This window comes from Canis aureus, chromosome 12 (genome assembly GCF_053574225.1).
Source record: "Canis aureus isolate CA01 chromosome 12, VMU_Caureus_v.1.0, whole genome shotgun sequence".
NCBI lineage: Eukaryota > Metazoa > Chordata > Mammalia > Carnivora > Canidae > Canis > Canis aureus.
In genome coordinates, this window is record NC_135622.1 from 30,269,302 (window position 1) to 30,296,623 (window position 27,322).

Genomic DNA, 27,322 nt, shown 5'->3' on the forward strand with positions numbered 1-27,322 from the left:
TTGGGAGTGTGCCTCTTCTGCCGTCCTCTCCCACCACCAGGGGGCAGAGAAACATCACAGAAGGGTGCTGAGGGGGAAAGCTGGAATGGACCTGATGCTCCAACATGGGGAGACCCCTTTCCTGCCCACTACCACCCACACACACTCAGAAAAGGGAAAAGCTGCCTGAGACCCTGAGGCACCGCCAGTCTGTCTGCGGAAGGAGGAAAAGGTCGCTCGTTTTTATAAGCTTTTACTTCAGTGTGCATATAGGAAAGTGGACAATCACAAGTGCAGGGATCAGGAAAAGTTTACACACTGAACGCCCGGCGTAACCAGCACCCCAGAGAAGCCTGCCATGTGGAGAGGAGGAACTTTTGGATACCTAGACCCTTGCATGCACACTATCTCTGTCATCCCCACAACAGCCTTACAAAATTGGCATTTATCCCCATTTCACAGATCCAGAAACTAAAGTTCCTTATCCATACTCCTCCTCCTCTATGCTCTTTGGCCTCTCAAGAGGCCCATTCTCGGGGATCCCTGGGTGGCTCAGCGGTTTAGCGCCTGCCTTTGGTCCAGGACGCGATCCTGGAGTCCTGGGATCGAGTCCTGCGTCGGGCTCCCGGCATGGGCCTGCTTCTCCCTCCTTCTGTGTCTCTGCCTCTCTCTCTCTCTCTCTCTCTCTCTCTGTGTGTGTGTGTGTGTCTGTGTCTATCATAAATAAGTAAATTTTTTAAAAAAAGGCCCATTCTCAATACTTGGTCACCAAGGGGGCCCCCTGGACTTAAATCATGGAGGTGAAGGATTGGGGACCTCCCTCACCAATGCCCAGTGAAGGGAAGTGACAGCCGATGTAGGGTCACCAGCTACTGTCCACAAATGCCTCTCAGCATCCTGCCATGCGTGGAATCCAGCATTTCTCAAAAGAGAGGAGTCCGAATCACAGAGAGAACAGAGAGATGCCCCTGCTGCCCAGGCAGGGTATTAATGTATGTAAAAATTTATGGATGGGCCACTTCAGATGAAAGCTTGGTAAAATAATAATAAATAATCACCCTGCTGAGGTAGAGAAACAGATTCTGAGTTAAGAAATGCAGTTTGAGGAGCATGTGGGTGGCTCAGTGGTTGAGCATCTGCCTTGGGCTCACATTGTGATCCCAGGGTCCTGGGGTAGAGTCCTGCATCAGGCCCCTCGCATGGAGCCTGCTTCTCCCTCTGCCTGTGTCTCTGCCTCTCTCTCTCTCTCTCTCTCTCTGTGCCTCTCATAAATAAACAAATAAAATATTTTTTAAAAAAAGAAATGCAGGGATCCCTGGGTGGTGCAGCGGTTTGGTGCCTGCCTTTGGCCCAGGGCGCGATCCTGGAGACCCGGGATCGAATCTCACGTCGGGCTCCCAGTGCATGGAGCCTGCTTCTCCCTCTGCCTGTGTCTCTGCCTCTCTCTCTCTCTCTCTGTGACTATCATAAATTAAAAAAAATTTTTTTAAAAGGTTTAAAAAAAAGAAGAAATGCAGTTTGACTTGAGGACATTATGCTAAGCAAAATAAGCCCTTCACAACAGGGCAAATATGGTGTGATTCCACTTATATGAGGCGTATAGTCAGATTCAGAGACAACAAGTAGAAGGGTGGTTGCCAGGGCCTGGGCGGAGGGGGAAACGAGGAGCTGTCCTTTAATGGGTATAGAGTTGCAGTTTTGCGAGATAGAAAAGTTCTGGAAATCTTGAATATGCTTAACATTACTGTACATTTGAAAATAGTAAAGATAAGGGGCACCTGGGTGGCTCAATGCGTTAGGTGTCCCACTTAATGGGACACTCACCTCAGGTCTTGATCTCAGGATTGCGAGTTCAAGCCCCGAGTTGGGCTGCATGCTGGGCACAGAACCTACTTTTAGAAAGATGGTAAAGATGGCAAATTTTATGTTATGCCGTAGTCCCCCTTTAACAGTAGGGGATACATTCTAGGACCCCCAATAGATGCTTGAAACTGTGGTTAATACCAAACCCTATTTTTTCATACAAACAATGATATTAATGTATACATTAGGCACAGTAAGAGATTAATAACTAATAAATACTGTAACTAAAGTTATGTGGATATGATCTCTCTCTCACTCAAAATATCTTAATGCATTGAGCTTGCCCTTCTTATAATGATGTGAGATGTAAAATGCCTACATGATGAGATGAAGTGAGATGCATGCTGTAGGCATTGCAAAGAGGGTTAGGCGACTACTGACCTTCCAGTGATATGTCAGATGAAGGATCATCTGCCTCCAGACCTTGGTGGACTGGGGGCAAATAAAACCACAGAAAGTAAAACCTTGGATAAGGAGGGCCTACTGGATATTTTTAACCACGACTCAAAAATTTTTTTAAAGACTGATTTATTTATTTTAGAGAGAGAGAACATGAACGGGGGTGGAGAGGCAGAAGGAGAGGGAGAAGCAGACCCCCTGCTGAGCATGGAGCCCAACTTGGGGCTCATTCCAGGACCCTGAGATCATGGCCTGAGCTAAAATAAAGAGCAGCCTTCTCCACCAACTGAGCCACCCAAGCGCCCCACAATTTAAAAAATTTTAAGCAATAAATAAAAAGGAAGGAGAGAGAAATTCAGTTTGTTTGGAAAACTAACTTGAGGCACCTGGGTGGCTAAGTCGGTAGAGGATCTCGCTCTTGATTTCAGCTCAGGTCATGATCTCAGAGTGGTGAGATCAAGCCTGGCGCTGGGTTGCATGTGGAGTATGCTTGTGACTCTCTCTCTCTCTCTCTTTCCCCCCCTCCCCCTACCCTTGCTTGCTCTCTCTCTCTCTTTCTAAAAAAAAAAAAAAAGAAAAGAAATTTTTAAAAAAGACTTAAAAACACATGTAGGGGAGGCTGGGCGTGGTGGGTGGGTGGAAAGAATGGGGTAGGGGTGAGGATGGGGTGGGCAAGGCCTCAGCCACCAGTCCTGCTGTTGGTGACATGGAACTATGTGATGAGAAGGCCCTGATGACTCAGAGCCCCCAATGCCCTCCACTCCCACCCCTCAAGCTAAGTGTTGTTGGCAGGTCCAAACAAAGCCCACTCAGGTCCTCAGAAAGCCTTGATAGCAAGCCCGGCTCTGCTCAGTTCCGACCAGGGAGCAGCTCACCCACCCCCAGACAGCAGGGGGAACAAGGCTCTGGGGGCAGGCTGCTCATCCTTCACCTGCCTGTTGAAATGAGTGCCGACCTGTGCCAGACTCTGGGTACAGAGGGCAGAGCAAACCATAGGTTCTGCCCTCTTGAGCATCCAGCCTGGTTGAGACGTACAGGTACACACCTGAAAACCTTCACTTCACGAGCCATCAGTGGCTAACAGTTCCTGAGCACCTACTATGTGTAGGTGCTAGGCTAAGCCTCTTAATGGATTGATTTGTGTCATTCTAGATACACTAACTGGCAAGGGCTAATGATAAAACTCCATTTTACGGACAAGAAAACTGAAACGCAGGGAGAATAACTGGCCTCCTAACCATCAGACTCCATCCCTCAGGTGTACCCTGCCAGGCACACAGAATGCCATGAAGAAGAGCCAGCATTCTGCAGGGGTGACCCTTGAGCTGACTTTGGAAGGACTGAGTTAGCCAGATGACACTCCGAGTGGCCAGAAGCATCAGAGTGGAGGCCGAATGAAGCTGGCTGAGCTGTCCAAGAGCTGACCTCAAGAACCTCAGCACCCCTGCTCCCAGGCAAATCACAACACCCGTTTCTGGCAGCCTCATCATGCACCCCCTCCACTTCTGGCTTGGGCTGGACCCGTGATTCATGCCTCCCCAGACGGCACAGTCCCATGCCAGGCAAATACCCAACATTCAATCAAGACATGCTAGCTGGGGGATGTCTGAGTGGCTCAGTGGTTGAGCGTCTGCCTTTGGCTCAAGGCTTAATCCCGGGGTTCTGGGATCAAGTCCCGCATTGGGCTCCCTGCAGGGAGCCTGCTTCTCCCTCTGCCTGTGTCTTTGCCTCTCTCTGTCTCTCGTGAATAAATAAATAATTAAAATCTTTTTTAAAAAAAGACATGCTAGTTGGGTGGATGTAAAGAGCAACTAAGCCCACCCCTGGTGACATGTTTTCCATACCAAACACCAAGCCACATGGCTTCTGGGGACAAGAAGGAACTCTGGCACACGGGCTGCCATGAGCCCCAGTGCAAATGGGCATTCCAAGGCCTGGGGGCCCAGCCTGGGTAAGTGAGAGAAGAGGGGAGAAGTTGTGTTGCCCTACCGTGGGGAAAAGGAGGCCTGGCCTAGCACGCACATGCACAGCCACTGGAAGAGCCATGCACACAGGCACACTCACAGATACCTTCAGGTGCATATGACATGCAAGCGTGTGCTCGGTAGGAAGAACAGACACCCACACCCATGGGAACAGCCACACCCACAGGTGCACACACATGCATATCCATCCATGTCCCAAAAAGGAAGTGCAGTCTGAGCCATGGACCCAAGCTTTTTCCCACAGAATCGAACGCCAGTAACAGAAACGAGGTTGGAGTCAGCCTCCCAGAAACCTCCTCTTTCAGCTCTAGAGATGGAACACTGCCTGGGCTACGACACCAACAAAAGGTGACAAGGCCCAGGAGGGCACCTCCTATAGGTGAGCTCACACGAGCACCTTCTTCCTTCTACTCCTCAGGCACAAGGATAGGTTGAGGTCTGATGAAGAAACAGACCAGATGCTTGAGAAATTGTTTTTTAAACAAAACAATACTTTATTGACACATCCTCAATGTTCCGTATAAATATAAAGTGCTAAGTTTCCAACCCCCGCCCACAGGGCTGGGAGGAAGTGGGGGAGGGAGTGTTAAATGTCAGCTGAACACAAAAAAATTTCCAGCACCAATACAGGCGTGAAATGCTTACACACATACACATGTGCACGCATGCAAGCAAGAGGTCCGGACGTAACAGACACATCACTTCCCTGATGCCCAGCTCCCCAGGAGTACAAGGCTCAGGCTCCGGGCCTGTAGTGGACCACCCCCCAGACAGGGCTCCTGGTTGTCACAGCTTGTTCCTTGGAGCTCTCAGGCTGCCAAGGGCCTCAACATGGTGCTGGGACCAGTGGGAATCCATGGGTGTAGAGTCCAGTTAGTTTCCGCCAGAAGAGAGGGGGGGAGGGGAAGCAGACATGCCCTCCATTCTGGTCCCCAGAATAAGGGCCAGCCCTCAAACCCAGCAGAAGAGCACCAGGTGAGTAAGTCCAGAGTTCCTGCATTCCCAGCACCCCCACTTGGGGGCTTTTCAAATTTCAGGGGGACAGGGGAGGGCAGCTTTCCCTGAACTGGAGCCGGCATGGTGGGGCCCTGCCTCAGTGACACAGCACCTGAGTCTCAAACTGTAGTAGCTGCCCCATGAAACTGAAGTTGGGGGAGATGACTCCCCGGCGTTGCTTGACAAAGTCAAAGGCCTCGTCCAGCCTCACGCGGCGGCTCTGTATCAGGTAAGCCAGGCAGATGGTGGCAGAGCGTGAGATGCCCGCCTGGCAGTGTACCAGTACCCGGCCTCCACTGTTCTTCACGGAGTCTGCGAGGGAGATGGGCAAGAGGGGGTCAGCCAGGAAGGTAGGCAGGGGAGGTGACAGGTGCCCCAGTCCCCTCACCTGGGTGTCCCTTCAGGTCCCTGGGTGAAGCTCCTCCTCTTACCAATGAAGCTTATGGCCTCCTGGAACCAGGCACTGATCTCCACCATCTGGTTGTCCTCCACCGGGATGCTCTTGTAGCGGAAAAGGCCCTCAAAGTGGTTGGGACAGCTGGCGGAGACGTTGAGGACCGCTGTGATGCCACATGCCTGCAGCCCTTGCAGGTCCGAGGAGTGGCTGCAGCTGCCCAGGAACAGGTAGGGTAAGATCTCCACAGGGCCGCCCTGTACCGGTGGGAGAAAAGGGATGATGAGGAGGAGGTCTTCTCAGCCCAGGCCTGGAGGGCTTGAGTACGGCGGGGGGACAGACGGCAGGCTGCCCAGCAAGAGGAGCCCTCGGTCTGTCCTGACCAGGATCACACTCTGGAATATGAGGACACGAGGGGACACAGAGATACACACAAACACACACCTCCCCATCAAAGCCCCAAATATGCTGCAGACACGGATTCACAGAGGCGCACAGGAGCAGCCCACACCAGACACACAAAGATGTGCTCCCATTTGCTGCGGGGACACACACCCACGCACACAGGTGAGTGTGGACAAGGAGAGGCCGCTGGAATCCACAAGCGGCAGCCTCCTTCCGCAGAGGCGCCCATCCCGCAGAGAGGAGGGGGTGGGCGGTGGGAGCCGCTCGGTCTCGGTCTCCACTCACCTGGTCGTAGGACGGAGCCCGGGCGTCAGAGCGGCTGTTCTCGACCCCGGCAGACGACATGGCGGGGGCGGGGGACTCCGAGCACAGGTCGGGACAGCAGGCCTGGAAGCCGTCGAAGCCGCCTGCGGGGAGGGCGAGGGGCGGTGAGCCGGGAGGGCGCGGCGGGGCGGGGGGGGGGGAGGGGGGGCCGGGGGGCCGGAGGGCAGGACGGCCGGGGGGCAGGGGGGCAGGGGGGCAGGAGGGCAGGAGGGCCGGGGGGCCGGGGGGCCGGGGGGCCGCGCTCACCTCGCAGGAAGCACACGGCGGTGGGCCCGGCGCGGGTCTCCGGCAGCAGCGCGGCGAGCAGCGCGTGCGCGGGGCCGTCGGGCGGGAGCGCGGCCACCGAGGCACTGCCCTCGTCCAGCACCACGGCCCGGGCCAGCTCCCCGCGGGCCAGGCGCGCCCGGAGCGCGCGGTCGGGCAGCAGGCAGGCGAGGGCGGCGGCGGGGGGGCCCCGCGCGCGGCGCCGCAGCAGCGCGTTCCAGGGCACGGGCCGCGCGTGGCGCACGTGGCGGCGGCAGAAGGCCAGGAAGGGGCGGCAGTCGAGCAGCAGCGTGCGCTCGGCCTCCCGCGGCTCCCGCAGCAGCGCGCCCAGCGCCGCGCAGTCCAGCTCGCGCGCCGCCTCCAGCCCCATGGCGACCGCCCCGGCTCCCCCGGCCTCCGTCGCTGCGCGTCTTGGTGCCCGCGCGCTCCCGGCTGTCGCGGCGGCCGCGCTGCCCCGACCCTAGTGTTCTGGGCCCCCGGGCGGCGCCGCGGCTTAAGTACCCGTGGGCCGGCCTCCGGGTCACCATACAAGGGCAGCGCAGGAAGGCGCCGGCGCCCGCCCCCGCGGCCTCCAGCTGGCGCGAGCTGGGCGGGCCGGGGCCTGGGCGGGCTGAGGGGGGCGGGGCGCGGGGGGGGGGGGGGAGCGCGCACCCGCTCCGGAGGAAGGGGTTTTGCCAGGGTCAGTGGGGCTCCAGCGCCCCCCACCTTTGCGCCCCCGCCTCGCAGAACACTCCCACCCTCTGACCTGCTCCCACCGCTCAGTCCTTGGGAACGGGGTTCTCCGCGGCACATCCCCATCCCCAGATGCCCCTTGCCAGGCTCTCTTCCTTCTCCCTTTCTCTTCCAGGATTTTCGCTCCAGGAATTTGTTGCAACAAAACTTGACATTGCCATGATTTCTACCCTGGAGGGTGGGGAGCCGTGCTGAGATGCCCCTTTTCTACCTTAGAAGCCTTGTGCAGAGGCACTTTATTTCTCCTCCCCTCCCTCGCCCATTGCATGGCTGAGACCAGCACTCTGGGTCTTGCAGCAGGTTAGCGGCCAAGCCAGTCCAGACCTTTATCCTCTGGGCCCAAGACCCTGGACATTGGCATGAGAAGGACCCCTGGGCCTCCAGAGGAGAGGCAGGGGGCCTGTGATAAGTTTCCAGTTAAGAGTGAGGCAAGGCTCCCCTGGGGCCCAGGGAAACCCCAGAGGCCCAGGGTGAAACACTTCCCCAAGTCACAGGCCGGCTAGCAAGGGGAACTCTGCTGACGTTGCTGGGCTCTCCCTGGGGCGTGGTGGGAATTTCGGGAACCTCACCAAGGGGAAAAGGGAGAAGACATACCAGAATCGGCCTCTTCCCCCCCTATACCACACCCCCTCTCAGCCCTCCCTAGGCTGTAGCAGCCCCCCCACCCCGTCCCAGAGCCTGATTGCCGGGACCTAGGACTGCCAGCTGAGCAAGACTATGAGCAGTGAGAATGGGGAGCTGGGTAATCTACATCCCTTCTGCCCCCCCCTCACCTCAGCTGCTAGCCCAGGGACCTGGATGTGGTGAGGCCCAGGTGTGTGTGGGGGGAGTATCTGGCTCCCCCCCCCCACCATCCCGGGGTTGGGGGCCAGGAATGTAGACTGCTGAACACCAAAGCAGAGATGTTGAGGTGGATGGAGCAGCTTCCTGGAGCAGGAACTGCCCCCGCCCCCACCACGTAGCTGTGTGGGATTTCAGAACCCAGGCCCCTCAGCGCCCATTCCCCTGCATCAGTGCCCTCTGTAAGATCCTTCCAGGTCTCTTCCAGTCCCCTATGTCCAGACGGTCTTGGAGGGTTATAGATAGGACCCGTGTTGAGCCCCAAGCCCTCCACTTGGCTTATAAACTTTAAACTCCTCAAAATGGTGTGTCATGCCTGTGTATGTTGTGTATGATCTGAATGCAGTTGCACAATGTTTGAGACAGTTTGGAGCTCATATATGCTATGGGGAAGAGGGGATCCAGGGGACAGAAAGACTCCAGAGATTCCTGGGGCCAAGTCACTCTCTCATGCTTCATGTCCCCATCTGCAGGATGGGAGCTCATAATAGACCAGCTCCTCACCCAACACTGGTGCCAAGGCCATGAGGCCACACTGCTGCCTGGGTGCCTGCAGTGTCCTGTCCCTCCCTACAGGCCAGTCTGGGGGCTGATGTGGCAAAGCCCACAACAGAGCCGGGGAGTCTGGGCCATAGATCCCAGAGGCTGATATGTGGCCCTTATCCTTGGCATCAGACTGGCAAATGACTTAATGGCTGATTCCAGGGGCAAATTACAGAGCACGCAAAAGAATAGTCAGGTCCAGTCTTGCTAACCCGTGGGGCTGGCGTCACCTGCCATGCTGGGAGCCACAGCCTTCCAGCTCCTTGGGGAGGAGGAGAGAGAACTGGCCAGCTGAGATCCTGGCTCAGGGATAAAAATCAGCTCAATGGTAGGGGCTGCAGACCCCAGACACGCAAGCTGGGCTGAGCTTCTCCCCCTCCTAGGGGGAAAAACAACCTGTACTTTGCTGGGAAGTTCCACTTGGGAGTGGGGGTGCGCCACTAAAGGTTTGCTCTAGTGGCACAGTCCCTGGGGCCCTGCCCAGCGCCCTGCCTGAGGTAGTGTGTGTAAGTCACCCCCTCAATGCCACCTGTTTTGGGGCTGTCCCTTTTGCGGCTCTGCAACACAGACTTAAGGAGATCTGACTTAGCCATGAAAGAAGAGCTTCCCTTTGTCCCCTTCCCCTCTTCCCAAACTGGGGTAGTCCCCACCCCCAATAACTGGGTAAAAGCCCAAGGCCAGGGTAACATGAGAGGGAGAAGAGAACGCAAACCCACGTCCCACCCCCACTTCTGCTCTGACTAAAGATCCCCAGACCTCTGGTGAGTCATGGCACGGGATGTCTTCCTTCCTTTGCCACCTCCTGAAAGAACACCATTCCCACAGCAGAGACGAGGCAGGGCTCTGGGCCCTTGGGTGCAGTGTGAGGAGGGGTCTCACTTAGACTTGGTACCCCTCAGGCTGCAGGTTCTGGAGGGAGGACCCCACGCCTCACCACGAGACCATAGGGATGGCAGGACAGGGGTGCCATATGCAGAGGTTTTTGGGTGTTTTATGTTCCTGGCCTGGTGGTTACAGAGCAGATACTATTAAGTCTGTTTGGGACCCAGCTTCATTTTTTTTAAGATTTTATTTACTGGGGATACCAGGGTGGCTCAGTAGTTGAGTGTCTGCCTTCAGCTCAGGGCATCATCCTGGGGTCCTGGGATGGAGTCCTGCATCAGGCTCCCCGCAACAAGCCTGCTTCTCCCTCTGCCTGTGTCTCTGCCTCTCTCTGTGTCTCTCATGAATAAATAAAGCCTTTTTAAAAGAAGATTTTATTTACTTGAGAGAGCAAGAGAGAGTGAGCATGGGGGAGGAGGAGGGTCAGAGGGAGAGGGAGAAGCAGACCCCCTGCTCCACAGAAAGCCTGCCACGGGGCTGGACTCCAGAACCCCGGGATCACAACCTGAGCGAAAAGTAGACACAGATATTCAACTGACAGAGCCACCCAGGCGCCCCTTCATTTTTTTTTTTTAAATTAAAATACCTAACTGGAACAAATGTGTTTTGACAGTAAAGTGTCACTCCCCTCCTGCCTCAGGATTCCTGGCTTCCCCTGCCACCCCCCAGCACATCCACCCAGCCCCCATGCAAAGTGGTTTCCCTTCCACAATCACGAAGCTTGAAGCTCTGTACTGATGTGGGCTTGCGTATGGTGCTCCTTCCCCCTCCTTTCAAACCCACACCCAAGCCTGTGCCCCAGGGGGGAAGGAAGAAATGAATGGTGTGGCCATCATCCTTATGCCAGGTAGGTACGAAGGTGAGAGTGACGAGTGGTGGCCACCCGCAGCCTCATCTGAGGAGTGAGTCAGGATGACGTCAGATTTCCTGTACCAGGCCTCTGCCTAGGAGGCACGGTGGCCACCCCCACAGGCACCTGCCGGGCGGGAGCAGTGACTCTATACTCTTCAAAGATGGCCCTGTCCAGCCCAGTGGGAAGGATGGGGCAGAGCGGACATTGACCTTGGGCATCCAGCCTTCGGAAGAGGGTCCTTCCGTGGCCAAAGGGGAGACACATGTGTGTCACACCGTCACATGTATACGTGGGAAGGAGCACGGTCAGGCAGCCTGCCGGGGAAGCTCTCCTTAACACAAGGAGTATGTTGAGAAGAAAGTCTCTACTTGGAACCGAAGTGGTGCTTTCTTTTTAAGATTTTATTTATTTTTAAGATTTATTTATTTAGGTGGTGGGTAGAAAGAGCATGGGCAGAGGACAGAGGGCACAGGGACAAGCAGACTCCATGCTAAGTGTAGAGACCAAAGTGGGGCTTGATCTCACACCCCTGAGATCCTGACCTGAGTCCAAACCAAGAATCCTAACTGACTGAGCCACCCAGGTGCCCCAATGTGTTTTTTTTATTAGGGCCTTCCCCAAGCATCTAGATCCAGATCACTCTTTCTTTCCCTTGTTCATTTACCAGCCCCTCACTCAAAAAATATACTTTGAGTACCTGTAATGTGCCAGGTAATTTTCTGGGTGCTGGGAATACAGCAATAAATCACAAACCACTGCCCTCAGGGAACTGACCTCATTGCTTCAATAATATTTGTTTTTGTGATTGTGTTGTATTCATGGCAAGTGAGACTAGTCATTTACCTAGAGTAATGATACAGTTGAATGGTAAGATGGGACCCAAAGATGGTAGAGTGTGACATAGGTAGGAGATGGGACACAGGTAGGAGAGTCAGGATAGTTGCCTGGGAAAGGATCCTCACAGCTCTTTGCAGCTTCTGTGCAGTTCTGTAGGGTCTGGTTCTCTGTTCTCCCATGGTCTCCCATCAAGAAAAAGCATGAGGCATGGAGGGGAGGGGACCACAGCCCTGAGGAAGAGCATCTGGGGGAGCCAGTCCCATTGCCAAGGCCAGAGCCAGCTCCTCTGGTGGAGACCCATGCTCCATGGGCATGTCCATCAGAGGGACCTGGGTTTGACTGCACCCCTGGATATGCCTGGCTTGGGGCCAGGGGACATCTCTCTTCATTCTTCTCTCAGCAGGCACCCACCCCCAGCACACCCTGGGCCCCCAGCCCATGGCTGCTGCAGCAGAAAAATGGTTCCATTCCCACCCTGTTGGCCAGATGTGCCCCTAGCTTAGGATATAGTAGCCAAGAAGGGAAGAAGTGGGTGCTAAGGGAGAGCTCTGTCACCAGTGGGAACAGTTAGGCAAGAGGCGAGGGATTCTCAGAAATGTGACCACACTGTGACCACACTGTGACCCCAGGGTGCCTGACTCTGGGACAAGAGGATTCCTGGGGCTGCCCCACAGCCAAAGCCCAGCGCAATGTGAGGGGTGACAAGGGGGTCTGGAGGCCCAGAGAAGCCGGAGATGGCTCCTTCCCACCTGTCACCACTGCACCTTGACCACCACCAAAGACCAGGCTGGCCCACTCCCCTGGAGACCAGTAACACCAGCAGGAGCAGGGCAATGGCACTGGTGTGATCAGTGAGCCTTAGGGGCTCTGGAGTCACGTTGCCTTGGTGCAAACACAGCAGGGCTGTTTCCTCGCTGTGGGGCCTTGGATAAGTGAATTGACCTCTCTGTGCTTTCATTAAACAATAGCAGTCACTAGCACTGGGCTGGGTGCCTCCTAAGCATTATGGCATCTAGCCCTAAGCATCCAAGGGCTAGGGGAATGGCATTGTTACCCTCGCTTTGCAGACAGGGAAACCCAGGCCCAGAGGGGTTTGGGGGTGGAACCCAAGTCACACAGCCCACAATTGGGAACCCTGGGATTGGAACCTGGGTTTTCACACACCTCCGCCCCGTGACCCTGTCTGAGACAGTCTGCACGGCCACCCCTTCCACCAGCACATGCCTCTTGTTTCATCTTTCTTCATAAAGACAGCTACAAAAACTGACTGTCATGTGCCTAGTCCCGAAACCTTTATAGGAGTTATCACCTTGAAACCTCAGACACCCCTAAGAGTCAGGAATGACTGGTACCCCAAATACAAACAGGGTAGCAAGGCGCCAAGAGGCTAATTTACCCAAACCGTCATAGTTGGTAGATGGTAGAGCCAGAGTTCGAACTCGCAATCTTGTATCCCTCTGTCCTGTCTTCAGAATCCAGATCCTCGCCCATGCAGGCTCTTCCTACCTGCCTCCCACCCTTGCCCAAAGCCCTCTCTGCTGGGGCTCTGGCCACACAATCCACCGTCCAAGAGGACCAGGCTCTTTTTAGGGGTCGCACTGCTATCTTCTGGCTCAGGTATAAATCCCTGGAGGGTGCAGGATGCCCAGGTCACCGAGGGGACTTGCCGCATCTCTGTAGATATGTCAGCTTGTCCCTGTGCCCCCAGCTGGCCCTCCAACAAGAAGTTGATGACATAGGAAGTTGAAAATCCACAATGTTGAGCAGCGGTCAGTGGCAGGATGGGGCCTGCGAGGCCTCTCCCCTTGACCTCCCGGCTCCAGACCAGAAGACATGCCCTCAATCTCCAGAGCAGAGAATGATTCTGAAGAGTAAACCCGCCGGCATATGAGTGGAAGAGTCCGTGTAACCCGCGCAGGAAGCCATGAGGGGCTGCCAAGGTGGCTCAGGGACCTGGTTGCACGTGCGGTGCTGGAGATGGGGAAGGGCCCAGATTGGGTGCGGGGAGAAGCAGCAGAGACTGTGGACAGAGCCATGGTGGAGGGCTCCCGGATCTGGGCCGAGCGGAGGGGTGGGTGGCTGACTAAGGACAAGATGAGGCTGGGCCTTCCTCGCCTCCCTCTGGCCCCCAAGCCCTGCCTGGGCACCTGCTCCCCCAGCCAGGGGACCCAGGAGCCAGCCACGAGATGCCAGCCGTGGTGTGTGCTCATCACATCCCGACTTGGTATATGGTCTGGAAGAGAGCGGCTTACTCGGCACGTGTGAGGGGAAGGGCAGAGAAGGGAGGCTGACTAGGCCACAGCCGGAGAGGAGCCGGGGGGCTGGGGAGACAGGGCAGCAGCAGTGCCCTGGGCCCCGGGCTGGCTGTAGCAGCACAGATGGCCTGGGGGTGGAAGCCCGAGAGGAAGTGCCTGGAGAGGATTAGGTGGATCAAGGCCACGGACAGGATTATGCTGCCCTTGAAGAAAAGCTGAAGCTATCACTGTTTGTGGAGTTGCCCCTGGACATCCAGAGAGGGCCATGCGCATGCGTGTGTGCCTACAGTCACGCACTCACATACCTGCCCTTGTACACACGGTGTCACATGCCATCACACATGATCAAACCCAAGCACCTTCCCATCACGCACAGACACTTGAACAACACCCCCAGGATGTGGCCTCCCTAGCTCCACGACAGCCCACAGAGACTCCTCTGTGAGCAGTCCCGCCCCCAAGACCCCAAGACCCAGCCCTGGCCCCAGGGCCCCCTCCACACTGTCTCACTCCTTACCACCAGCCCAGGCCCCACCGAAGGCTTGCCTCTGCCCACCAGCACCCTATCCTGTTTAACTGGAAACACTGTGCAGCCAAGATCCAAGGCTCCCAGTCCACTTCTCACTCAGCTCCGGGGGGTGGGGGGCGGTGTGTGTGTGACTGTCCCCTTCCCTGCACAGCCACCCCATCGTGTCTGGGCTGCCCCAGAAAGAAGCTGGCTCTTGGACTGCTGGGGGTTCCATGCAGGGTCATTTCTTGGGGCCTGGCCTCAGCCCTGTGGAATCTCACACACATACACACACACACACACACACACACACACACACACACACACACACCTTGTAAGGTCTGAGCTCCCCATCATCAGTGCTGTTCTGTGGAGGAGAGGCCACCCTAGGGATCTCAGGGCTGAAGAAGATGGCTCATATGAATCTTTGACTTTGCAAATACAGGGGTATGCGGTCCCCTGGGTGTCAGGCACTGTGCTGGGTGCCACAGGGACACTTCACTATGAGCTGGGTTTTGCTGTCATCCCCACTGACACAATGCCATAGAGCCCATCCACTACCAGGTCAGGAACCCCTGCTTCAGAGAGAAGACTACATAGACTGTCCAAGTGGCCAGTCCTGGCCACATTCTTGGCAGGTCCTTTTTGAGCATCCCAACCAAGAAAGGTTAACCTTGCTATCCCTGCTTCTTTCCAGGAGGTAGCTGCTGGCCCTGTCCCCAGCCTGACTCATGCAGAGCAGGGACTCAGCAAGGAGTGCCCGCTTCAGTTTCCCCAGGGACAGAGGTAGATCTCGGATTTAGTCTAACACAGGAAAGGCCCCTGGAGGCTAGGCCAGGCAGGTCATCAGTAGTTACCTGTAGGGGCCAGCTACCTGCAGGGGCCAGGTAGGCTCGAATGCTCGATGTTCCTGGCATCGTGGGGCTGGCTGGCTAAGGCCGCAAGATCACCCAGCAATGGGGCCGAGTGAGAAAGAGCAGGAGGCTGTTACAAGGCCATGGGCCCCCGGGTGCAGTCCCAAAGACAGAGGTTAGGCTAGAAATCTGGGTGGCTAGAGGCTCCCCATGCTGCTCTGGTGCTGAGGGTAAGGAAGGCACACACCAAGGAGGGCCAGAGGGCGTGCTGCGGTCACCCAGACCCCAGAGGACCCAGAGCAGGGCCAGAGAGCAGTGCCCTGGGAGGCATCTCATGCAGCAGCTGGAATGGCCGACCTTTGGGAGGACACCAACCCCTCTGCCTTCTCCCTCCTGTCTCTTCCTCTGCTCTCACTTTCTTCTCCTCTCCCTCCTCCTCCACTCCCCCTCCCCCACCTCCTAGCTTTGTCCTGCCCTCAGCCCTTCTTATTAACTATCCCCACAGACACCCTCTTCAGCCTCCTCTCTCAGACTGGAAGTCTGGGGGCCCCTACTGACAGCACCTGGCCGGAATCTGGAGCTTACCTCTTTCAGCTCAGAGACCGCAGACACTGATGGCCCAGTCCCCACTCCCAGGCCTGGCCTTTAGGCCTCACCATGACCCCCCAATCCACCCTGTATCCACCACTGCACCCCACCCCAAGGATTTCCCCTTGGGCCCAGTGTCTCTGGGAGCCTGCCCTGACCTGCGGCCAGAGGAGGAGCACGGCCACCACTCCCTGGTGTTGGGGTCAGGACCATCCCCAGCCTGGGGCACTTGTCCATGAAGGAGTGAGAGGAAGCCAGCACTCTGAGGTCAGCCAAGGTCAGAATGCAGAACTTCGCTGGCATAGGGAAGTTGCCCAAGAGCCTGGGGACATCTTTCTATATGGGGACTGAGGCCCATGGCAGGGCTGCTGAGGCAGGGGGATGGCAAACATGAACTAGATGGTTCTTTCCAACACAGGATGCTCACCAGGTAGAACAAGATTTTTGGTGGCTTCCCCATGTACCAGAATGTTACTTCCCTGTGCCCTTCACCCACCAGGCCCAGGCCTCAGACTTTAGCCCAGAATGTCTATTGCTAATGGGCCCAGCCATGGGGCTACCCAGATGCTGTCAACCTTCCCCATGTCCTGGAGGCCAAACCAGCCCTGAAAGAAGCCCAGGGCCTGCCTTCTGCTGGCCCACTGGAGACCCCAAGACCCCAAGGGCTTCCTCAGCTCTGTTCCTGTAGCCCCAGGCATCTGGGTACTGCCTCATGCTGGCTGAAAGCAAGAACCACTTGGCAATGTTTTCAAGTTCACACTTATTGTGGACCTACCATGCATTATCTATACTTTATCACATTTCTCATTAGTTTTATGTCACTTTAAGGGATGGGAGGGTGCCTAGGTGACTCAATCCATTAAGCATTGGATCCTGGATTTCGGCTCAGGTCATTATCTCAGGGTGGTGAGATAGAGTCCTGAGGTGGGCTCAGCACTCACTGGGGAGTCTGCTTGGGATTCTCTCTCCCTCTCCCTCTGCCCTTCCCCTCATTGTGCATGAGCTCTCGCTCTCTCACACATAAATAAATCTTTAAAAAAAATTTTTTTTTTAAGATTTTATTTATTTGTTCATGAGAGACACAGAGAGAGAGAGAGGCAGAGACACAGGCAGAGGGAGAAGCAGGCTCCATGCAGGGAGCCAGACGTGGGACTCGATCCCAGATCTCCAGGATCATGCTCTGGGCCAAAGGCAGATGCTCATCCACTGAGCCACCCAGGCGTCCCCCAAAAATAAAAGTGGGAACTACTTCTCCCCACTTTGCAGATGAAAAAAACCAAGGCGAGAGATTGTTTCCAGTGTGCTTAAGGTGGCTGTCCACCCTTCCTTTCCCAGTGAGGTTGCTATCTGTGTCTCTGCCCTCGGCACCAGGTGTGGAACTGGAACCCAGGAAGTAGGTGCGAAGTTCTGTGCCTCTTGCCTTGCTTTCCCTGCTTTGCCTCACCCAGGCCTCATCCCAGGGGTTTCCATCAGCCCTAATGTGCAGGTGAGGGAACAGGTGCAAAGATGGGAAGGGAGTCCTGTAGGGTGCAGACTAGAGCAAGGGGCTGGATAGGGTAGAGGACAGGTCCGGTGTAAGCCTCCTAGAACAGCACTCCCTTCCTTCCACTTCTTGACGGAAACTCTCTTGCCTCTAGGGCAACCACAGTCCCTGGAGGGCTCCCACAAGAAGCCTCCTGCAGGAACTGTGCTGAGCAATGAGGCATGGGACAGCTGACAGCCGTGGTTCCTGTGGGGCAGGGTCGGGGGCAGGTCCCAGGGTTGCTGCTGGGCTGGTCCTTGGTCGTCTCCCACTTCCCCATCCAGAGCCTCAGAGCTGGAGGTTACTATATCCTGGCCATGGAGGGAATGAGTACTGGAGCATCTAGAGCACTGGGGTGGCCACATGGGTCTGGGGAACATGCAGCAGCCGGGAAGCCTGGAAATTTTGAGGCTTGGAGGTGAAGCCAGGCCAGGCTCCCTAATGCCTCGACCCCATGGGGGGCCAGGGTTGCTCCCTCAGACTGGATCTATGCAGGTGACAGGGCTCAGTGGGGAGGAGATCCCACAGCCTCCATCAAATAAGCGAAACAGAAACCGCTAGCATAGCTACAATGAGGCACCTTCCCCTTCCCAGTGAGCCCTCGCTGGGCAGCCCCCTCTTGGAGTTGTGGCTACTGAGTCAGCCTCAGCCGCCTCCCTGGAAGGTGCCAGAGCAGCGCCCCCTCGCCTGCCTGCCTGGCTGTTGTGGAAATTGAATGAGTTGCCTTCGGGAAAGGCACATGAAGTGCTGTGCATGTGTAAATAATGTAAAGAACTATGGAACAACAGACTCGTGACCCAGTGGCTAGACCTGGGCCACATCTAACCATGAGGAAGACTTTCCTTATCCTCAGCAGCCATATGCCCAGCTAAAATCCCAGGCTCTACTACACCAACCAAGCTTGTAAAAAAACTGATACTATTTTTTTAAAGATTTATTTATTTACTGGGGGGAGGGGAGAGGCATGGGGGAGGGAGAGAGCAAACTCCCCACTGAGAGCAGGGCCCAACATGGGCTCGATCTCAATATTAATCTCACAATCCTGAGATCATGATCCTGAGATCATGACATGAGCTAAAACCAAGAGTCAGGCACTTAACCAAGTGAGCCACTCAGGTGCCCCCCAAAAATGGATACCATGAATACTCATTCAAGAAAATAGAAAAATAGTATTCTTAGAATATTAGAAATAGAAAAATAGGAGGCTTCTTAAGTCTAGCAAACATCATACTTAATAGTGAAGTTGCAGGGTCATTCTCCTAGAAGGAAGAACAAGACAAGCTAGCCTACAAGAACAGCTGCTGGGCTGAATTTTGGGGGTCCTGGCCTTTCAATGGCACAAGAAAGAGATGTATAAGAAGAACATAAACCATTGTTCTCTGTAGAAAATATGACTACCTGTCAGAAGACTCTAAGAGAATCATCTGACAAATATTAGCACTTTATAAGGGGAAATCAATAAGGTAACCAGAGACAAGACCATCACACCACAATCATTGCTTCCCTACACACACACACACACACACACACACACCCCAAACAAAAAAACCAAAACAAAAAACAAAAACTAATGGGAACCTGTAATAGAGTTTTGCCATTCAAAACATTAACAAAAACTCTAAGATCCCAAGAAACAAGCTTAACAGGAATATACAGACCTACAAGAAGATAGCCGTAAAATTTGGTTGAAGGACATGATAGAGCTAAGTATACAGAGAAGTATGGCATGCCCCATCACAAGCATTCGACATAAAGATGTGGAGTCCTAGCTGACTGGATCTATACATGCATTACGACCCAACCAAAATCATGAGATGTTTTAATGGGACCTGACAAACCGGTTTCCATATTCATGTAAAAGAGAAAATGAATAAAAATAGCAAAGAAATTTTTGAAAATTAAGGACAGGGATCCCTAGGTGGCGCAGCGGTTTAGTGCCTGCCTTTGGCCCAGGGTGCGATCCTGGAGACTTGGGATCGAATCCCATGTCAGGCTCCCGGTGCATGGAGCCTGCTTCTCCCTCTGCCTGTGTCTGCCAATCTCTCTCTCTCTCTCTCTGTGTCTCTCATGAATAAATAAATTAAATTAAAAAAAAAAAAAAAGAGCAAAGAGCGAGGACTTGTCCCACTTGATATAAAAATAAATTATAAAAGTCTAGTGGTTTTTTAAAGTGTGATTCTGTCACAGAAATACATAGATGGAGCAATGGAACCGATTAGAAGGTCCAAAAGCCCACTTAGTGGCATCTGGGTGGCTCAGTGGTTGAGCGTCTGCCTTCGGCTCAGGCCATGATCCCAGGGTCCTGGGATTGAGTCCCTTGTCAGCCTCCCCCCTGCAGGGAGCCTGCTTCTCCCTCTGCCTATGTCTCTGCCTCTTTCTGTCTATGTCTCTCATGAATAAGTAAATAAAATCTTTTTAAAAAACACAAAACAACAAAAGCTTACTTAGCAGCAATGGCATCTCAAACCAACAGAGCAAAGACTGGACTCTTTCACAGACAGCAATAGTACAGCTGGCTATCTACTTTTTCAAAAATTTTGATCCACATCTCATATGCACAAAAATACATACCATGTGGAATAAATCACTTAAACTAAGACCAAAATATGCAAGAGTTAGGGAAAATACACACAATATGTTTATAGCTTAAAAAGCCATAAGCAAAATGCAGAACACGAAAACCCCATATGAAAGAATTGATAGTTTCAAACACATAAATTAATTTTCTTTCCATCTGATCGGACTCACCATAAACAAAGGTAAAGAGCAAGTGACAGACATGGAGAAAACAGTTTAAAAAAAAAACAACAGACAAAAGGTCATTATTCACTCATTCATTCATAGGACAATTAATTTAGTGGTGCCATTCTGTACCAGGCGACTGTCCTGAGTGCAGGACACGTTAAAGAAATGACAAAGTCCCTGCCCTCCCAGTTCTTACATCTCATGGAGAGGGGCGAGAGGGGCGAAAAAGAAGGAAACAAGTAGCATGTTAGATGGCAGTCACAGAAAATAATAAACAGGGAGGAAAGGGAGTATGGGTAAAGAAAACAAAGACGTGAGGCCCTTCAAAACCGAATAAGAAAAAGACAAAGAACACAATAGAAAAAGGGGCAAAGAAGAGCAACATAGGATTCTCAGGTCAAGGGATGCAAGTGTCCAGCAAACACACCACCCCTAGGTTGCACCCACAGGAACAATGTGATGGTGTTATTCACTCGGTGGGTTGGCAAGCATTCAGTCCCCAGAGGGCTGGCGGGTAACCTTGTGCCCTTTTGATGGGAGTGTGCACTGGTATTCTTTGGCGGGGGACGGGGGTGGTGCAATTCGGGTGGACCTATTCAGATGTTGAAAGCAAATGCCCTTTGACCCCCAAACCCCTCCTCTGGGTACTACTCTGGAAAGAGAACTGTACAAAGATTTCCAATCCAGCAACATCTGTTGCTGGAGGGAAAATGGAATACACAATTTTTACAGTTCTACCAAGCATCTGTAAAAGATGAATGAGGCCAATCTACACACACCGAGACAGAACAAGCAGAAAAAGAGGAGTTACAAATAAGGTCCTATGGGAGGATACTATTTTTATAAAAAAGAGAAAGCTCTATGCTCTATATAAACATAAATATGGGTGAAAACACTCTAGGAGAAAAAGGCTGGTTACAAACCAAGGAAAAGTGCTAAACCACCCCAAGGTGGATGGTGGTGTGGTGAGAGCTGCAGGGGCAACATCCACTGGGGCCAGGCTGGGAAGCAACCATCTAGGAGTCTTCCTCAAGTGGGTTGTGAGGGGAAGGGGCCCCGAGGTCTGCTGCAGGGATGCGGGCCTGGGAGTTGCTCTGACAAGGGAAAAGAATGCCAGTGTTGGTGCTGAGAAGGGGCCAGGCCAGAGAGGAGATTGCAGGCCCTGAATAGGCCAAGCGGGTAGACTCTGGTCAGGTGGGCTAAAACAGGCCCCCCCACCCCACCCCACCCTGTGACCCCGATGCACACATCTCAAGCCAGGTGTGCCCCAGCCCCTGTGCTAGCTGACCCTGCCTGGGATGCCTTTATCCACCCCTCCCAGGCCCCTCCCTCAAGAATTCCCTTAGGCCTCACCTCCTCCAGGAAGCCTTCCCAGATCCTCAGGCTGAACCAAGCGCCTCTTCCAGAGCCCAGGCTCACCCCTACCTTCATGAGCCCCATCAGGAGACCCTCCCAACACTTGGGCCTCCCTGAAGTCAGGTAACGGGTCTTGGCAGCTTTACTTTGCCTACTCTTAGCTAAAGCCTGGGCAGAGCAGATCCCACATCGTGTTTACTGGATAGACAAGTGAGCTATTTGCCCTGTTCTTCCTTCATGTTTGGTTTCACTCTTGGGCAGGAGGCCTCCCTGGAGTGGCTGGGGAGATTTAATCCCCATCTCTCCAAAAGGCAACATTCCTGTCCTTTCACCTGCCCTCTCACCCAGTGGTCGGCTTCTGCCCTGGATGGGAGCCAGGCAGGGCGGGGGAGGGGAGGTTGGGGGTGGGGAGGTGGAGGCCTTCTGGGAGCAGGATGTGATGACGCCCACGCAGCCCAGGGTCTTTTTTCCGTGGCTCAGAACATGCTGTACCAGGTGGCCGCCTGTGCTGGGAGCCACCTTGCTTCTCACGGCCCCTTTCTGCTCACATCCTGTTTCCACCCCTCTGACACCCTGGGCCCCAAGCCTTGGGCCCCCACCCCCGCCTGCTGGGTTTTCACATGGCCTTTCCTGGGTGTTCTAGGAGCACAGGCTTCTTGTTTTTAACTCCTGGGGGCTTGAAGGAATTTGCACTTGATGCACTTGAAGGACTCTGCCCTCCTGAATGAATAGTCTTAATGTGTCCACTGTCTCAAGGGGCAAGCTCAGCTCAGAACAGGATCAAAGTGTAGGGGAAGCAGCAAGAGTCAGGGTCATCAGGGCCAGAAGGCTGGGCTCCAAGGCAGGTTCTCCCACCAACACACCTGTGACTTTGGGCAAGGCCCTGACATGACCTGAGCCTCACTTTCCTCAGCTACCAGAAGAAAATCCAAGGGGGGGTACCCACTAGTGAAAGCCAGCAACAAAGATACGCACTCTGTGCCCTTGAGACCCCAAGTCCTTTGTCCCCCCAAGACAGAAACCTTGTCCACCACACGCACACACATCCCACACTCATTTATCACACAACAGTTGCTATTTTCCCTAGTTGTCACAGAAATCAATCAACACTATAGAAAACTGAGAACAAGTGGAAAAGAAGGGAGAAGACAGTGAACCACCTTGGTTCATTGTTGGAGTTACTCCCTCCCTAGTTGTGAGCCCTTTGCAATGAATAAGCTTGGTGAGAAAGGGCAGGTAGGGAAATTCAGTACTGAAAGCAAGACTGTTAGCCCCACAGGGCCTGGTAGGAAGCCCCAGGCAGTGTGCCCTGCCTGCCCATTCTCAGGCAGCACATGGAGGCCCTGCCCCACTCCTCCTCTCCCTTCCCCTCACCTGCTGGTCCTCCCCCGTCTGGCCGTGGAGGGCAGCCCTCCCAGAGCCACTGTAGCCTCTCCTGTCATCAATATCTCTCCTTGCAGGGCAAGTCCAGGGGCTGGAAGCCAGGCAGGCCCAGGAGGAGGCCAGTCCTGACAGGGAACATAGCACCACACTTCCTATGGTGGACGTGTCTCCAGACACCCCCTGCCAGATGCACAGAGCCCTGCCCTCCTCCGCCCTCCCTCAGTAGGGCAGAGCCACACCACCCATTCCAGACAATGAAATGTCAATTCTGGCCTGGGAATCACATTGGGATTTTTCCAGTCTTGCTCTCTTCCTTTGCCTTTTTGCTGGGGAGGATCCCTCATTCTCTAGGCAGTGCAAAGACATGAGGGATGTCTGTAAGCAAGCTCTGAACCTTCATTAATGTGTTCAGTGGTAGGCATGGTAGGATGGTTGTGCACCATAACCCAGCTATCCTGCCTTTTGCTGGAAAGCTCCACATTTGTTTCACTGGGACAAACCCACTCCCTGTGGCCCTGCTCCTCTGTCCCCCAGCCTCCATCTCACATCTAGATCTATTAAACCCTTCTGCTTCCTATCACCCCCCACCATCCGGGGCCTGAGCTTCTCCTTAGCCTTTAGACAATTAGTCATGTGCAGCCTGTTCACCCCACTCCTATGGATCCTGGACAGTGACGGGTCCTCTCCTATCTGGCCTAAGGGCCAGTGCCTTGGGGACAGCCCGACTTTTCCCATATAGAAGAGCAGCTACCGCTGGCCCTAACTTTGACTGCCGTCACCGGTCTACCCTGGTCTGGGCTAAGTTCAACAAGGGTGGAGGGGGCGGAGGAAACCCCTCCTATCACATTTGGGCACTGTTACTGCCCACACACTTGGCTTCGTGGTTGTTTTTTCATTTATCATCACCTAAGCATGCCCCCATGTCTCAAGCACCTACCCACAGGAACCAAAGATACTTGCTTCTGTCCACAGCACTTCCTGACTTATCATGTTAACTCCTCCTGCCCCCTGCCAAATCCTGAACTCCGTTCTTTCTTTGTCCTTTCAAACCCGACACCTGGGAAAAAAACCTAATATTGTCTCAATCCAGCTCTTAGCCTTGTTAGCTAAATGCTGCTGGAGAAAACCACCATAATGTGCCCTCGTCTTCCTTTCACTCTCAGGGGTCCCCTGATCCTCATGACCCTCTCCTGCTTCTTGGCTGCCCAGCTACTGGGCTAGCTGTGCTTAGAACATGAAAATGGAGGGGTGCCTGGGTGGCTCTGTCCGTTAAATGCCAGACTCTTGATTTCATCTCAGGCCATGATCTCAGGGTCTGTGTTCAACAGAAAGTCTGCTTGAGATTTTCTCTCTTCTTCTCCCTCTACCCTTCCCTCACCCCCTAAAATAAATAAATAAATAAATCTTTAAAAAAGAAAAGAACCTGAAACTGGTAAACCAGGATGGACAAAGCAAGATTGGATCCCTACCTCACAACTCCTATCTAATGGAGTAAATACCTAAATATAAAAGGTTAAACTATAAAGCTAAGACATAAGCATGTAGGAGGGCATCTTTTTTACTTTGAGGGAATAAAGATTTTATTTTATTTTTTTTTTATTTTTTTATTTTTTTATTTTTTTTTTTTAAAGATTTTATTTATTTATTCATGATAGTCACAGAGAGAGAGAGAGGCAGAGACACAGGCAGAGGGAGAAGCAGGCTCCATGCACCGGGAGCCCGACGTGGGATTCGATCCCGGGTCTCCAGGATCGTGCCCTGGGCCAAAGGCAGGCGCCAAACCGCTGCGCCACCCAGGGATCCCAAGATTTTATTTTTTTAAATAATTTTTTAAAAATATTTTATTTATTTATTCATAGAGACGGAGAGAGAGAGGCAGAGACACAGGCAGAGGGAGAAGCAGGCATCATACAGAGAGCCTGACGTGGGACTGTACCCAGGGTCTCCAGGATCACGCCCTGGGCTGTAGGCGGCGCTAAACCCCTGCACCACCGGGGCTTCCCGGGAATAAAGTTTTTTGTTTGTTTGTTTGTTTGTTTGTTTGTTTTGGAATAAAGATTTTAAAAGCACAGATCATAGTTGAAAAAATTATGGATTTGACCATATAAAAGGTATAGATCTCAGCTCAATAAACAACATCATAGACAGAGTTATTAGATGAATGACACATTAGGAGCAAATGTTTGCAATGTCTATAACACAACAGTTATTGTATATGTATTATATTTTGTTTCATAAATAAACTATTAAAAATCCTAATTGAGCATATACAAGGAATTTTTGTAAATCCAGAAGAAAAATAAAGGAATTATAGATAAGTATCAATAGAAAAATGGATATAGCCATAATAGGCAATTTGTATAAGGGAAATCTGAATGGTTAACAAGTATATAAAGAAATACTTAGGGCACCTGGGTGGCTCATTCGAAAGATCCGACTCTTGATTTCTGCTCAGGTCATGATCTCAGGATTGTGAGAACAAGTCGCACATCTGGCTTCATGCTGGGTGTAAAACCTGCTTAAAATTATCTCACTCCCTCTCCTTCTGCCCCTCTTTGGTACTCATGTGCTTTCTCTCGAAAGAAAGAAAGAAAGAAAGAAAGAAAGAAAGAAAGAAAGAAAGAAAGAAAGAAAGAAAGAAAATGAAAAGAAATATTTAAACTCCCTAGCAGTTAGAGAACTCAAAAATAAAACTATGAGATATCCATCTTTACACCATCCAGATTAGCAAAATAAAAATAAAGAATAAAAATTAGAGAATACCAAAAAAAAAAATTAGAGAATACCAAGTATTGGCAAGGATATAAGGAAAGAAATGTGGTGATATTTAGTCAAAAAATATACTCCAGGGGCACCTGGGTGGCTCAGTCAGTTAACCTTCAGCTCAGGTCATGGTCCCAGGATCTTGGGATCAGCAGTGAGCCTGCTTCTCCCTCTCCTTCCTGCTCATGTTCTCTGTCTTCTCTCTCCTCAAATAAATAAAATATATTTTTTAAAAATATACTTCATTGGCAAAATCTCATTGTATCTTCACTCTTAAAGAAAGAAAAGCACAAAAGACAAAAACCAGAAAAACATTCTCTGTAAGAGATGTAAGATAGGGTAAGATAGTGTGAAGAGGAAAAAAAAATAGGAAGGAAGGGAAATGACACTCCCATTCTGCCTCATATGAAACACAAAATAATAATCTGTAGTGATGGGGATCCCTGGGCGGCTCAGCAGTTGAGTGCCTGCCTTCCGCCTAGGGCATGATTCTGGAGTCCTGGGATCAAGTCCCGTGTCGGGCTCCCTGCATGAAGCCTGCTTCTCCCTCTGCCTGTGTCTCTGCCTCTCTCTCTCTCTGTGTCTCTCATGAATAAATAGATAAAAAAAATTTTTTTAAATCTGTAGTGATGATACAGATGTAATAATATAGAACAAAGAATAATTGGAAATATCCACAATATCAAATGTGAATCTTACCTCACACCATATATAAAAATTAACTTCCACAGATCATGAACCTAAATGTAACACCTAAAACTATAAAGTGTCTAGAAGGAAACATAGGAGAAAACTCCTATCCTTGTGTCAGGCAAAGCTTTCTTAGAACATAAAAGCACAAGGGAACCTGAGTGGCTCAATTAATTAAGCATCTGCCCTTGGCTCAGGTCATGATTCCGGGGTCCTAGGATTGAGTCCCACACTGGGCTCCCTGCTCAATGGAAAGTGTGCTTCTCTCTCTCCCTGTGCCCCTCCTTCCTGCTCATGCTCTCTCAAATAAAAAAATAAAATCTTTAAAAAAACATAAAAGCACAAAACACAAAGGAAAAAAATTAATAAGTCGGACTTCATCAAAATTATAAACTTATGCTCTTTGAAAGATACTGTTAAAAAAAAAAAGGCAAGCCACAGACAGGGAGACAATAGCCCCAACATGTATATCAAAGGACTTGCATCTCAAATATACAACTCAACAATAAAATGATAAATAATTCAATTTTTTAAAGATTTATTTATTTATTTGACAGAGAGAGAGAACATGTACGAGAGCACAAGTAGGGGGAGCAGCAGGCAGAGGGAGAGGGAGAAACAGACTTCTCGCCAAGCAGGGAGCCCCATGCAGGAACTCGATCCCAGGAGCCCTGGATCATGACCTGAGCCGAAAGCAGATGCCTAACCAACTGAACTACCCAGGTGCCCCCCAAATCCAATTTTTAAGGTATTGAATAGACATTCCTCTGAAGAAGATCTACAAATGGCTAATAAGCACATGAAAAGATGCCCACCATCATTATTCATTGGGGAAGTGCAAACCAAAACCACAGTGAGATACCACTTCATACCCACTGGGATGGCTAGAATGAAAAAACAATAACAAGTATTGAGGATGTGCAGAAATTGGAACCCTCATAAGTTGTCAGTGTGAATGTAAAATGGTACAGTTCCTTTGGAAAACAATTTGGCAATAACTCAAAGATAAACAGAGAGTTACTGCATAACCCATTAATTCTAGTCCTATGTATATAATTAAGATAGTTTTTTAAACATATGTCCATACAAAAACTTAAAATTGAATGTTCATAATGGATTTATTCATAATGGTCAAAAAGTGGAAAAAATTCAAGTGTTCAGCAAATGATAAATGGATGAACAAAATGCAGTATATCTGTACAGTAGAATACTATACAATCATGAAAAGGAATGAAGTATTGATAAATGCTACAGCATGGATGAACCTTGAAAACATTCTGCTAAGGGAAAAAAGCCACTCAAAAAGACTATATGTTATATGATTCCATTTACATCAAATGTTCCATAGAGCCAGAAAGTGGA

The 27,322-nt window shown here is 52.0% G+C and overlaps 1 protein-coding gene across 1 annotated transcript; it reads right to left on the reverse strand.

Moving 5' to 3' along the window:
• Positions 1 to 4,696: 4,696 nt before the first annotated feature.
• On the reverse strand, positions 4,697 to 7,054 carry DUSP2 (dual specificity phosphatase 2). The gene is made up of 4 exons (XM_077843397.1): positions 6,592 to 7,054; positions 6,307 to 6,428; positions 5,654 to 5,873; positions 4,697 to 5,534 (listed from the first exon to the last, which is right to left on the reverse strand). The coding sequence occupies exons 1-4, from the start codon at positions 6,977 to 6,979 to the stop codon at positions 5,320 to 5,322; spliced, it is 945 nt and encodes a 314-aa protein (XP_077699523.1). The 5' UTR covers positions 6,980 to 7,054; the 3' UTR covers positions 4,697 to 5,319.
• Positions 7,055 to 27,322: the final 20,268 nt, after the last annotated feature.